Raw genomic sequence first — 14,012 nt, forward strand, 5'->3', positions numbered from 1 at the left:
CTTGTGGAATATAGTGTAATAATGCAATTTACCACAGTGTAAGTTTATTCCCTTGTATTGGTCTGAATAAATGACCATGACGTATTAAGTGAATGGAGTTTTGCAGTGGTTTGGTTTCATTTTTGTAGTGAATATTCCACCCATACATACAGATATTCAGTTTGAGACATGTAAAAGATGAGTATAAAGGTGATAGCAGGGCCTCAGCTTAGATTTGGGGGAAACTAATTGCTTCATTTACTTATTTAATTAAACATTTTCTTCATTTTTATTTTATTCATATAGGCATTTTGTCTGCATGTGTGTCTGTATGTCATGCGCATGCAATGTCTCTGGAGAGCAGAAAAAGGGATTAGGTTCCCTAGGAGGAGAGTCGCTAATGGTTGTGAGCTACCATGTGGGAGCTGGGTATGCTGAGTCATCTCTCCAACCCACAAATCACTTCTGCAAGAGTCTGCTGAATTAAAAACAATTGTCCTGGGGTTGGGGATTTAGCTCAGTTTTAGAGCGCTTGCCTAGCAAGCGCAAGGCCCTGGGTTCGGTCCCCAGCTCCGAAAAAAAAGAAAAGGAAAAACAAAACAAAACAAAACAGTTGTCCACTCCCTGGGTCTCAAATTATTGATGAGAAGGAACTGCGGTCTTCTGTAGCAATCACGACTGTATCTGTATGATGTCTTTCACTTCAGTTACCGCTAACTTTTGAAGATGTAGCCATTTATTTCTCTGAGCAAGAGTGGCAGCACCTAGAGACATGGCAGAAGGAACTTTACAAGCAAGTCATGAGAACCAATTACGAGACTCTCATCTCTCTAGGTAAGGAGCTTTCAACTTCTGTGGTGAGTCTTGCAACGGGATCTGCTGAGAGCCCCTCTGTCACTTTGATACTCCTGTTAAGTAACAAGATTGCTTCCATACAAACCCAGAAAGGCTTTTTTAAATCTCTTTGCTGTTGTTAATACTAATGTACACATTACCTGCTTTTACTTAGAGGTAGACCTTGCAGGAAAGTATTTAAGGTAACATGCAATATCATAGTCAGAGGTAGCTAAGATGTATGTTGAAACATCACAATTTACTCTGGGATTGCCCGATTTTCCACTGAGAAGCACACCTGTCTTGTGCCCATAAAGTATCCGTGTGCCTTAACCTAGAGATTGGCTTCCTTGCAGTTTTCTAGTGGAGTTAAGATTGCAAGAAGCAAATGGTCTTCCCTGTAGTGTGATTCTGGAAGAGTGTACACTGAGGTGTTTAAGAGTACCTGACTCTGGTACTCCTTTAGTTCTTCTCCTTCTTTTTCCTTTTTCTCCTCCTCCTCCTCCTTCCTCCTTCCTCCCTCTTCTTCTTGTGTGTGATTCTAGAGATGACACCAAGGTCTTTGCGTGTACCACCCAAGGGCTGTACCACTGACATATACTTACAGCCCCTTTAAAGTTCTTGTTTATTGGATTTCTGTTGCTGTTTCATAGTTTTTGTGAGACAAGGTCTCACTGTGTAGCTGAAGCTGTTCCAGAACTCACTATAGAGACCAACCTGGCCTTGATCTCATAAAGATCTGCTTGTCTTGAGTGCTGGGGTTAAAGGTATTTACCAGCCGGTGGTGGTGGTGGTGGTGGTGGTGCACCCTGGTATGTACTGATGAGGCAGAGGCAGAAGGATTACGAGTTTGAGACTAGCCTGTGCTACACATCTACACATTTGTGGGTCCTAGTGGTGCACACTTTTTAATCCTAATACTTGGGAGCCAGAGACAAGTGAATCTTGTGAGTTTCAGGCCAGCCTGGTCTACATAGAGAATTCTAGGACACGCAAGGCTACAAAGAGACCCTGCCTCAAAAAGGATGTTCTTCCTTACGCCTGGCTCGTTTTTCTTATCAAATGCATTTTTAAAATGAATCTGGAGCTAGAGAGATGACTCGGTAAGTAAGAGGTAAAGCTCTTACCTTGTCAGCATGAAGACCTGAATTTGCACACCCAGAGTACACCTAAAAAGATGAGTGCAGCAGCTCTCATCTGTTATGTAAGACCATGATGGGCAGGGTTAAAGGTCAAGACAGGTGGCTCCCTGGCAGAACCTGACCTCCATGGCAAAGTCTCAGATCAATGACAGATCCCGTCACAAAATTTAAAAGGTGGACAGTGTCCTGAGAACCAATACCCCAGGCTGTTCCTTGCCTTCTGTGTACATGCCATGTAGCCCCTCACAGCGTGCACACATGAAAAAGCATGCATGAAGTGAGCCTATTGGGAGAAGCATAAAGTAAAAGATGAAAGCCTCCCGTTTGATTCTGGGTTTGCTTTTTTATTTTTTAAATGTATGTGTGTGCATCACACGCACGCCCAGAACCCGAAGAGGCAAGAAGAGAGTGTTACATCCCAGAACTGTAGTTCCAGGTGGTTGTGAGCCATGTGTGGACACTGGGAATTAAACTGTCATCCTCTGGAAGACCAACCAGTGCTCTTAACCACTGAGACACTGCTCCAGCTCCAAGGCAGACGCTTTTAATCATTTCTGTTTTCATTGTCAAAGTAGTTTTCGTCTGTGCTAAAAAACGGCAACACATTTCTTTATTTGTTAAGTTTAGTAGTACTGATCGCTTAATATGAAATATTGTCTTACTTATACCATCCCTCTTTTATTTTTCACCTTCCTAGTTTTTTATGTGTGCCTATTAAATAGGTTTATAATTTAAAATAATATATTTAAATGTCTAGATCATGTGTTATTAACTTTATTTTTGTGCCAGAATAATTTAAATTTTACTATTAATATTTTATGTGTATAAGTGTTTTGCCTGCATGTATGTCTGTGTACCACATGTATACGGCACACAGAGGGAAGAAGAGGGCGTTAGATCCCTCTGGACTCAAATTACAGGTGGTGTGAGTTGTCATGTGAGTGCTGGGACTTGAAACTAAAAGGACCTGGTCCTCTAAAGGAATAGCAAGCGACCTTAACCTCTGAGTCATCTGTTCAGCCCCTAGATTAATTTTAAAAGGATTTGAAGAAATTAAATTTAATGTATTGTTAATTTTTTCCTTTTTATTTTTCCCCTTTTATTGAAGACAGATTCTTTTTTCACATATATCCTGATCACAGTTTCTCTTCCCTCTACTCCTCCCAGCCCCTTCCTACCTCCCCTTCCATCTGAGTCCATTTCCCTTTCTGTCTCTCATTAGGAAAAGAACAAGCTTCTTAGGGATAACAGTAAAACATGCATATTCCATTAACTCTTTATCTCCTAACTCCTTCAGTATTTAAAGATAAGGTAATTCCTTCTCCTACACTCCCTCCATATCTCCTGTTTACTCATAACAGTGTATCTGCCTTCATATTATAAAGTTTCTGAAACTTATATTCATTCATCATTGTTAACTTTTCCAGGCTCTGTCTATGAATTTTTCCTAAAACATGTAACCTATGACATTAATTTTATTTTACACAGAACCAGTAAAAGTCGTCGATATAGAAAGAAATATAGTCTACATCGTCAGCCTTGCTGTCCCCAAATATGCCTCCAGAGCATCAAGTTCAATGAATTATTTTTTATCATACTCCTCAGTTATTAAAAATCATGTTTCATTTTGATTTGCTTTATGGTTAGGCCATGACCTACTATGATTTTGATTTGTAATTGTTTTCTCCTTTACTTGGGCTTTTATTGATCCCCTCAGATTGTCCCTCCTCTCTGTCATAGAGTCAATTATGTAGACCCTTTAAGCCTCTGTAAGTTTGTTTCAAAACAATCTGTATATTCAACAGTTCCACTCGAAATCTCAGAATGACTTCTCAAGGTCTCTAAACTGGTTATTAGAAGCACAGAACAAAGGACCAAAAGCAAGTGAGGCAGGTTTTGTTACTGTTGTTGTTTGTTTGTTTTGTTTTGTTTTTAAAGGATGGAAGATGATCAGATATCAAACTGTGTTAGAGATAGGAAAATATTTGACAGCATCCACATGGCCAACATATGAAGCAAGTGAGGTAGTAAATTGCCACTTTGAAAAACAATTTGTGGACTTGATAAACTTAATGACACACACAGTTAGCACCTCTCTCTCTCTCTCTCTCTCTCTCTCTCTCTCTCTCTCTCTTTTGTGGCAGGGTTTCTCTGTATCATCCTTTTTTTAAAAAAATTTTATTTGTTCTTGAGTATTTTCATCTCTGGAGTTATAGACAGTTGTGAGCTGTCGTGTGGGTGCTGGGGACTAAACCCAGGTCCTCTAGAAGAACATGGAAGAGCAGAGCTTTGTGAGTTTGAGGCCAGCCTGATCTACATAGTAGTAGTAATAATAATACTTAAGCATTTACCCTTTTGTTTCTGAATTAAATATAAAATCATTTTGTACATGGAGATTACAAAATATGGTCACAATTGGTGTAATTTCTAGACAGGCCAGGAAGTGCTGACAGATGGGGTGCTAGTTGTATTTCTCTTCATGAAAACCTAGAGTCTATTTGTTGACATCTCATATATTGCTCCATAAGTAGATTTTGAGAAATTAAAAAATTATGTGCTTTGTAACACTCAAGCCAAACTATCCTATCTGACTTTTCTATACAGATAATGGACTGCCCAAACCAGAACTAATATCCTGGATGGAACTTGGGAGAGAGAACTTCGGCAGCTGGGGAGAAAGACAGAAAGTTGTAGATGATGTGTGTGTTCATCGAGTCACTGAGGAACAGTTACCCGAGAGTGAGTACTAAGAGCTCGTCATCCTAATGGATGGTGCGATGCACACCTGCAGTCTCTGCACTGGGGAGACGGTGCAAGGGGAGGGGAGACGCTCAGAGTTATCCTCACTGGCACAGTGAGTTCCAGTCCAGCCCGAACTATATGAGATTCTGTCTCAGAGAGAGAGAGAAAGACAGAGACATAGAGACAGAGGCAGAGAGAGACACAGAGACAGAGAGAGACATAGAGGAAGAAGGGGCAGGGAGAAGAGAGAAAAAAGGAGCAAAAAGAAACTATGGTCTTAACCTAAACACATCACATTCGGATTTTTCCCCCTTCTCTGATCTTTTTTTCCTATTTCTTCCTGAGGCTTCATGTTACATACATTTTAGAGAAGGGCTGTGAAGCATAGTGATTAGGCACATGAACTCTGAAGCCTGAGTCTGATCTCTCCTTTTCTAGGGGACAGTCATAGTTCCCTTTCTACTGTTGTTTGGGGAGTGGGGAAACTTATGGTTGCAGAGGGTTAGAGTCCATGACCATCATGGCAAGGAATATGGTAGCAGGGCAGGCAAGCCTGGCACTAGAGTAGTAATGGAGATGTTACATCTCAGTCCACAAGCAGAGGTAGAGAGAGCCAACTGGGAATGGTATGGACTTTTGAAATCTCAACGGTCACCACCAGGACACACCTCCTCCAATAAAGCCATACCTCCTAATCCTTGCCAAACAGTTCTACCAACTGGGGACCAAGTATTTAAACATATGAGTCGATGGGGCCATTCTCATTTAAAGCATCACAGTGACTTTGAGCAGAATATTTAAACTCTTGGTGTATACAATGCAGCAAACACAAGAACCTACAACATAGCATTAGGAAGGAATAATGTATATGGTGCTGAAATGGACACTGATAGAAGCTGTTGTTTGTAATGAATGAGAAAGAACAAAGCTGGGTTTGTGACCAAAGCAGTCTTTCAGCTATGAGCCCCTATGTCGAAAGAGAAGTCATATCCTACCAATATGCATGGCACAGTATAGTCATTCCTATTCCAAAAATGAGGAATGGGGGTATAGCAAAAAAAATAGAGGAGCAAAGCAAGACCATATCTAGCAGGGCAAATGGTAAATCTATCATCTAGGGGTATGAAAGAGTCACCTGGGCTCCATTGGCCTTGAGCATCATCATTTCTCTAGCTCTGCCCCTATAGTTCATATTGACTCTTTCTTGGACCAGCTCTGGCTTCTTCCTGCAATTTTCCATCTCTTACACTTACTTGGGTTTGCACTACAACCTAGAATTTATCTTCCCAGATTCACACCATGATCTCTCAGAGATTCCTTGCAGGAATCTGGCCCTGCCACACATTGCCTAATCTCAGAAGCTATCTAGAACTGTGCCGCAAGCCTCCATGACCCCTCTTGTATCATTCATGCTGGTAGAAACCATTACCACATGAATAACACTGCCAAGCTCTGTTGCCAACTTTGAGATGTAGCTAGTCTCCTCTAGATCACATTTACGACAGCCTCTGTGTGCTGACTGTATTTTTGTTGGCATTTTGGTCTTCCAGACTCTCAGCAGAATGGCCTGCTAAGCTCTGGTAATGTCATTCTGTGGCTTCACTTGTCTGAAATGCAATTCCTTCCATAAACCAGTTTCAGTGGCCTGAGAGCCATGTGCTCAGGTTACTCCAGCAGTGATAGCAGTCCTTGGTTCCAGTTTTCTGTATTAGTTACTTTTCTCGTTGTGACAAAATCCATGACAAGAAGCAACTTAAGAGATGGAGGGTTTATTTTGACTCACTATTTGCAAGATGCAGTCCATCGTGTTGGGAAGACCATGGTGGCAAGAATGTTGGATGGCTGACCGCATTGTATTTACAGTCAGGATGCAGAGACAGGTGAATGCTTGTGCTCGGTGTTTTCTCCCCATACTCCCCACTTTCATTTATACAGTCTGGGACCCCTCCCATAAAATCATGCCATCCACATTCAGGGTGACTCTTCCTTGGTCAAGTCATAAAATGTGTTATATTGGTAGATTATGGTATTTGTTAGGGCTCTGTTAGGATATTTTTGCTACCCTCACATTGTGACTCTAAGGAGACTGTTTTATAAAATGGAACATTTATATTCCTGCAGTCGTAATGCTGTTCAGCAGTTATGGAGAATACAATACGGCTGGTACCACATTAATTTATTCACAACCCTCTTTATGCATTTTTGTTTTCCTGTTTTTATTTTTAAAATTTATTTTATTAGGCCAAGCATGGTAGTGTATGGTTTTAATTCCAGCCCTTGGGAAGCAGAGACAGGCAGATCTCTCGAATTTGAATCTACCCGGGCTACTTATCGAGTTCCAGGCTAGCCTGGGTTACATAGAGAAACCCTGTCTCAAAAGAAAAAAACAAACCACTAACAGTTTATTTTAGTAGTTGTGTATGTGGTGTGTATGCCTGAGTGACTTTATGTGCTCTTTGTACATTCAGTGCCTGAAAAGACCAGGAGATGGAGTTGAATCCCCTGGAATTAGAGCCATCACGTGGGTGCCAAAAAACAGAACCTGGGTCCTCTACAAGAGCAGTCAGTACTCTTTTTTTTTTTTTTTTTTTTTTTTTTTTTTTTTTTTCAGAGCTGGGGACCGAACCCAGGGCCTTGCGCTTGCTAGGCAAGCGCTCTACCACTGAGCTAAATCCAACCCCATGCAGTCAGTACTCTTAAACCACCCATCTCTTCTGCCCGATTTCCTGCCCTAAACCAGAAGCAATTAGCGTGGCAAGTTTTCCACTGTGGCCAAGTGGGACTCATACAAGTCCGTTTCTAGCCATTAGACCCCATCTTCGAGACTGACGTTTTCTTTTTTTTTTTTTTTTAATTATATATAAGTACACTGTAGCTGTCTTCAGATACACCAGATCTCTTTTTTTTTTTTTTTTTTTTTTTTTCCAGCATCAGATCTCTTTACAGATGGTTGTGAGCCACCATGTGGTTGCTGGGAATTGAACTCAGGACCTCTGGAAGAGTAGTCGGGTGCTCTTAACCGCTGAGCCATTCCTCCAGCCCCGTTTTCATCTTTTTTACTTTTATTATAACATATACCTGCTCAGTTTAGTTATGCAAATGGTTACCAAATTCACTTTGGTCAGAAAGCTGGAGCACATATTGTGGTTTTGTAGTGATTGGGAACGGAATGCTCTGACCACCACAGGCTGACTGGTTTATGAATCACTTTACTGATGATGATTTTCAGTCATGCCCTACATAAAAGATTTACTGAATTTTTGTTTTTATTTTCAGGTAGCCAGCAAGCTGTGAAGTCAAGAGAAATCACATGCCATTTCCCATTTCCCATACATCCTCTGGAGAGTCACCATTCCTTAGAACTTGCTTTAGGAGAAAGGGAAGATGTTTCCCTCAGACCTGATCAAGGCATCAGTCTTGTAAACGCACAAACCCAGCATGGTGAGGCTTTGGTTTCAGTGCAGAGCTCCACTGAGGCTGCCCAAAGAAAAGTGCTCTCAAGTCACAAAACTCTGGTTCTCCCTGGCTTGCAGAAAGTTTCCTCTTGGCAGAGTACCCAGCACTCTTGTTCGGTCTGTGGGGAAAACTCTTGGGAGAAGAATCACTTAGTGAAGCAACAAAAGGGCCACTCCAAGAGCCTGTCATGTAGGGTCTGGAAGAAGTTCAGCAGACAGGCTGATGCTAAACAGCAGCGGGACGTCTCATGTCCTGAATGTGGGAAGAGCTTCTGCCTGAAGCAGTCCTTGGTGAGACATCTAGATATCCATCTAAGGAAGAGACCACCCCAGTGCCCTAAGTGCAAAATGTGCTTCCATCATGAGCAGCTCCTTTGTAGCCACCACCCCAAGCAAGTCTCTTCTCAGCACCCCAAATGTGACACGAGCTTCCCAATAGATAGCAATGTTCACCCGTGCGAGCAGGTTCAAGAAAGGCCAGCCTTCTGGAAAGAAGACACCAGTGTGCCTTCAAGACAGAAGCCAGGCCCCAGTCTAGACTCTGAGGACTGCTGCCACACTGGTAGCAAGCTGAAGTACCTGCAGTGTGACTGCATCCTAGGTGAGGACAGATCCTGCTCGTGCCCAGAGAGTGGCAGTTGCTTCCTCTCACAGTCTAAGCAGGCAGGTCTCTGCAGGGAACACCCAGGAGAAAAATCCTTGCAGTGTCCAGAAAGCAACAAGTGCCTCTGCCTGAGAGGCTTACAGAATGTCCACCAACATGTGCAGAGTAGAGAAAGACCATTCTGCTGTAGAAAATGTAGTCAGGGATTCACCAGACATTGCAGACTCACAGAACACACCCGAATCCTCAGCGGGGAGAAATCTTTCTGGTGTGCCCAATGTGGAAAGAACTTTAGCCAAAAGGCACAGCTGCTGAGGCACCAGCGGCTTCACACAGAGGAAAAACCCTTTCAATGCACACTGTGTGAGCTGCGCTTTCATTTGAAGAGCAGGTTGAGGGCCCACCAACTACAACATAGTGGAGCAAGGCCCTTCTCCTGCAGCGAGTGTGGCCGAGCCTTCGCCTATCAGTGTAAGCTCCGGGAGCATCTGAGCGTGCACAGTGGAGAAAGGCCCTTTCAGTGTCCTGAGTGCCACAAGAGTTTCCGCCTGAAGGGCATTCTGAAGGCCCACCAACGCACCCACAGCAAGGAGAGGCCATTCTCTTGCGGGGAATGTGGCAAGGGCTTTACAAGACAATCTAAGCTCACAGAGCACTTCCGTGTCCACAGTGGAGAGAGGCCCTTCCAGTGTCCTGAGTGTGACAGGAGCTTTCGCCTAAAGGGGCAGCTGCTTAGCCATCAGCGCCTACACACAGGAGAAAGACCCTTCCAGTGTCCAGAGTGTGGCAAGAGCTATCGTGTGAAGGCCGACATGAAGATGCACCAGCTGCTGCACAGCGGACAGATGCCGTTCTCCTGCCAGTGTGGGAAGGGCTTTGCCAAACAGTCTAAACTCGTGGAACACATGAGGACACATACAGGAGAGAAGCCTTTTCAGTGTCCCAAGTGTAACAAGAGCTTCCGATTGAAGGCTCAGCTGCTCAGCCACCAGGGCCTGCACACAGGCGAGAGACCTTTCCACTGCCCTGAATGTAATAAAAACTTCCGGGAAAGGGGTCACATGCTCAGGCACCAGCGTATCCACAGGCCTGAGAGGCCCTTTGCCTGCAGTGACTGTGGGAAGGGCTTCATTTATAAATCCAAACTGGCTGAGCACATCCGAGTACACACAAAATCCTGTCAGGTTCCAAGTGAGCCTGAAGTTAAGAAAAGGCTTAGCCAACTGTTTGCAATGATAGAGGCTGACTGGAGTTGAGGTAGGCAGGGTCATCAGCTCTACGACCAAAGTTTAATTGCCAGGGCAGCCTGAAGAATGGTAGCTAAGCCTAGTGGGAAGCAGGTTTTAGGAACAGGGGCTTTTAAATTTATATTTTGGATGGGTAGGGCCTTCAGGATGCCCCCCCCCTTTTTTTTTAATACCACCAATTATATTTCCTCCTCCTTGGTAAAAAGTGATATTTGTTCTTCTTATTACTTTAGGTGCATTTCACCCAAATGCAGTTAGTTCAAGAAGTCCCATCTTAAGCCAGAAAGAAGTTCCTCCAGTACCACTGTCAAAGTTACAAAGGGGGGGGGGTCTATTTAATATCAGCTCTACACTTTCATTCTTTCCAGAGTGAAATACACTGAATTTTATTTCTCTTGTGATATGCTTTTGAGTTTGCTATTGATTCATTTATTTTGAAACTGGTAAGATGAATTCTCTGAATTTTATGTGACTGTTGAAATTTCTCCTTGGGGTTCTTGATGATTAATGTGTAGCATGCTTTTAAAATGATGATAATCACGGGGGTTGGAGATTTAGGTCAGTGGTAGAGTGCTTGCCTAGCAAGCGCAAGGCCCTGGGTTCAGTCCCCAGCTCAAAAAAAAAAAAAAAAAAAGGAAAAAAAAAATGATGATAATCTGAGTTGTGGAAACAAAAAAACCAAAGTTGAGAGGTCTGGATGCAGATCAGGGGCTGAGTCAGTGGCTAGATTTCGGAGTTCTGGTGTGGAGATGCTATTTGAAGCAGAAGAAAGACTCTCAAGGAATGAATATTTAAGCAACTGACTAGAGGATAGGCAAAGCATAAAACAGAGGAATCACAATATGCAAATTACTTATATTCTCACATCTTGTAGAACTATAGAGATCAGAAAGGATTTTTTAAAATTTGTATTTTAAACTCTATTGTTACATAAAGTGTCCCCTCAGCCTCAGACCCAGTGGGTTACTGTGTCAAGGTTCCCCCATGTTGAAGTCCCTCCCTCTCACCTACCAACCAGTTCTCACTATATAGTCTTGCTTGGCTTGAAGTTCAGTATGTAGACCAAGCTGGCCTCCACTCAGATACCCACTGCCTCTGTCCCCCAAGTGCTGTGACTAAAGGCTGTCCCCCAAGTAAGGAAACACAACTCCCTGAGACTTTCTGTAGGCCTCCCTCCTGGACAGGGATTCTTGTACTGCACTTAATTGGAAATCTAGAAACCATGTCATGGTCTGTGTGCAGGAAAAACCTCAAACCAAACCTAACCCCACTTGACAGAGCCAAGTCTCAACCTTTTAAGTTTCTTTGTTATTAAATGCCAGAGTATTCTAAGGATTTGGTATTGTTACTAAAAATCAAACACTATTAGAATTTGTAGAAATGAAACATTGAAATATAAACTCCAACATATTTTTATATTAAAAACAAGAAAATTATGAAAATTTAAATCTGCTTTCGAGTCAGACTGCATGACACTGACTTTAGCAATTATGTGCCCACAGAGGCCAGAGGAGAGTGTGTCCTATGCTCTGGATCTGGAGTTATGGACTGTTTCAAGTTGTCATGTGGGTCCTAGGACTCAAACCTAGGTCTTCTCAAGAGCAGCAAGTATTCTTAACCTGTGAGCCATCTCTCCAGCCTTCTTTGTTGGTTTCATATTTACTTCTTCATCTGTAGTGTTTGTGTATGGGGGGACAGTGCCTGTGCCATGGTGCTTGTATAGAGGTTAGAGGACAACTGGTGTTGGCCTTCTCTTTCTACCTTTGTTGTCTCTGTTCTGTGCCCTCCAGATGAGTAGGCCTGTGAACTTTAGGGGGATTAACCTGCCTCTGCCTCATACCTCACAGAGGAAATGCTAGGATTGCAGATATGCACCACGGTGTCCAGCTTTTTATTTTTAAATTATTTATTTAATTATATGTATGTGTGTGGCTCTACTCAACTGAGAGCGTGTGCACTAGGAGGCCAGAGTCCTCTACATGCAGAGTTCCAGGGAGTGAGCCACCCGCTGTGAGTGCTGGTAGTGGAATTCAGCTCCCTCACAAGATAAGAGCTCTACCTCTGAGCTAAATCCCCAGCTTGCATTACATACCCTTAACCATTGAGTCATCTCTCCACCTTTGCATGCAGTTTTTATTTGAGTTTTGAGGATCCAAACTGAGGTCATCAGGTTGAACGTCTTAATCTGCTGAGCCATTTCCCCAATCCAGGAATCTTACATTTTTTAAATATTTATTTTAAACAAATTTATTGGGCTATTATTGACATAAATACATAATATCTAAGTGTACAGAACCTGACTTTTAAAATGCTTCCTCAAATAGCATAAAATATTATTAAACATATATAATATTATACCCTGAAAACTACTTGGCATACAGGTTTTTTAATAGATACCACATGAGCAAATGAAGTGGTAAAATTTCACAATATTACTAGGTTTTATTTATATTTCAATGCTTCATTTCTACCAATTCCAATAGCGCTTGTCTTTTTAGTAAAATACCGAATACTTAGAATACTCTGCCATTTAATAACAATGAAACTTAAGGAGTATGATCTTAAGAGGTTGGATTTGGCTCTGTGGTAGTAGTACACATGACAGTAAGACCCGGATCCGTCCTCAGCACTGTTGAAAACAAAATGAAACTTAAGGATTAATTCAGCTTGTGAGATTAAAAACATTAGTGATCAGTACCTCTGGCACAAAAAGAAAATTACTGAGCCAACAATTCATTTCTGTGAACTTAGAAGTAGCTAATCAAGAGTGATCCTCTGGGGTTGGGGATTTAGCTCAGTGGTAGAGCACTAGCCCTTGCCTAGCAAGTGCAAGGCCCTGGGTTTGGTCCCCAGCTCGGGGGAGAGGGGGTGTGTGATCCTCTGCAAAAACAATCAGGTTTGCCAGCCCTGTGTTACAGTAAGTAGTTGGGTAATCTTGACCTATAACATTAAAGGCAGTTAGTATTTAGCTATAGGGAAATGCAATTACAGTGGCATCTGCTGAACTATTATATTCTAAAACACGAACACAGAATGTGAGTATGAAGAAAAAGAACACCGTAGATAGGCTCAGACAGCTTCTAAGCAGCTAGCTTTGAAGGTATGTCCAAAAAGGGAGGGGTGGTGGTGGAGAGATGGCTCAGTGGTTAAGACCACTGACTGACTGCTCTCCAGAGGTCCTGAGTTCAATTGCCAGCAACTACATGGTGGCTCACAACCGTCTGTAATGAAATCTGATGCCCTCTTCTGGTGTGTCTGAAGACAGCTACAGTGTACTTAAATAAATAAGAATAAACAAATCTTTTTTTTTTTTTTTTTTTTTAAAGAAGTGGGGGCAGGCCTGGTGACCTTTAATCCCAATTCTGTGAGGGCAGAGGCTTTCTGATTTCTAGGAGTTCCGGGCCAGCCTGGTCCATGTAGCAAGTTTAAGGCTAATCAGAGTTATGTTTTAAGACCTTGTCTAAAAACAAACAAGCAAAAATCCAAGAAACAAATAAACAAAACTTGGGGCTGGGGAGATGGCTCTCGACCATTTACTGCTCTTGCAAAGGACCTGAATTCAGTTTATGACACCCATGTTAGATGGTTCACAAGACATAACTCCAGCCAAAGGGGAACCAGTGTCGTCTCCTGACCTTTGCAGGTACCTGCACTCACATGCCACATAACATATAATTTAAAAATAAAAGTGAAAAGTTAAGAGAGGTGGGTTAGCTATTCCTCCAGAAGACCTCAGTTCGATTTGCAGCACCCATATAATGGGACATAACCCTCTGTAATTCCAGTTATGGGAGGTTCTATACTTTCTTCTGGCATCCTCAGGCACTAGGCATGTAAACAATGCATAGACATGCGTGAAGCAAAACTTCTATGCTCATAAAATAAAATAAAAATGTCCTAAAGCTGGGCCTGGTGACACACACTTTTAATCCCAGCACTCGGAGGCAGAAGCAGGTAGATCTCTGAGTTCATGGCCAATCTGGTATACAAAGTGAGTTTCAGGACAGCC

At 42.5% G+C, this 14,012-nt stretch overlaps 1 protein-coding gene across 1 annotated transcript; it reads left to right on the forward strand.

Annotated features, from left to right (window-relative positions):
* Positions 1-642: 642 nt before the first annotated feature.
* On the forward strand, positions 643-10,488 carry Znf786 (zinc finger protein 786). Its single transcript, XM_032906629.1, has 3 exons — positions 643-813; positions 4,560-4,694; positions 7,974-10,488. Exons 1-3 carry the CDS (start codon positions 780-782, stop codon positions 10,010-10,012), a joined length of 2,208 nt encoding a protein of 735 aa, XP_032762520.1. The 5' UTR covers positions 643-779; the 3' UTR covers positions 10,013-10,488.
* The last annotated feature ends 3,524 nt before the right edge of the window (positions 10,489-14,012 follow it).

The sequence above is a fragment of the Rattus rattus genome, chromosome 6, assembly GCF_011064425.1.
Source record: "Rattus rattus isolate New Zealand chromosome 6, Rrattus_CSIRO_v1, whole genome shotgun sequence".
NCBI classification, from domain to species: domain Eukaryota; kingdom Metazoa; phylum Chordata; class Mammalia; order Rodentia; family Muridae; genus Rattus; species Rattus rattus.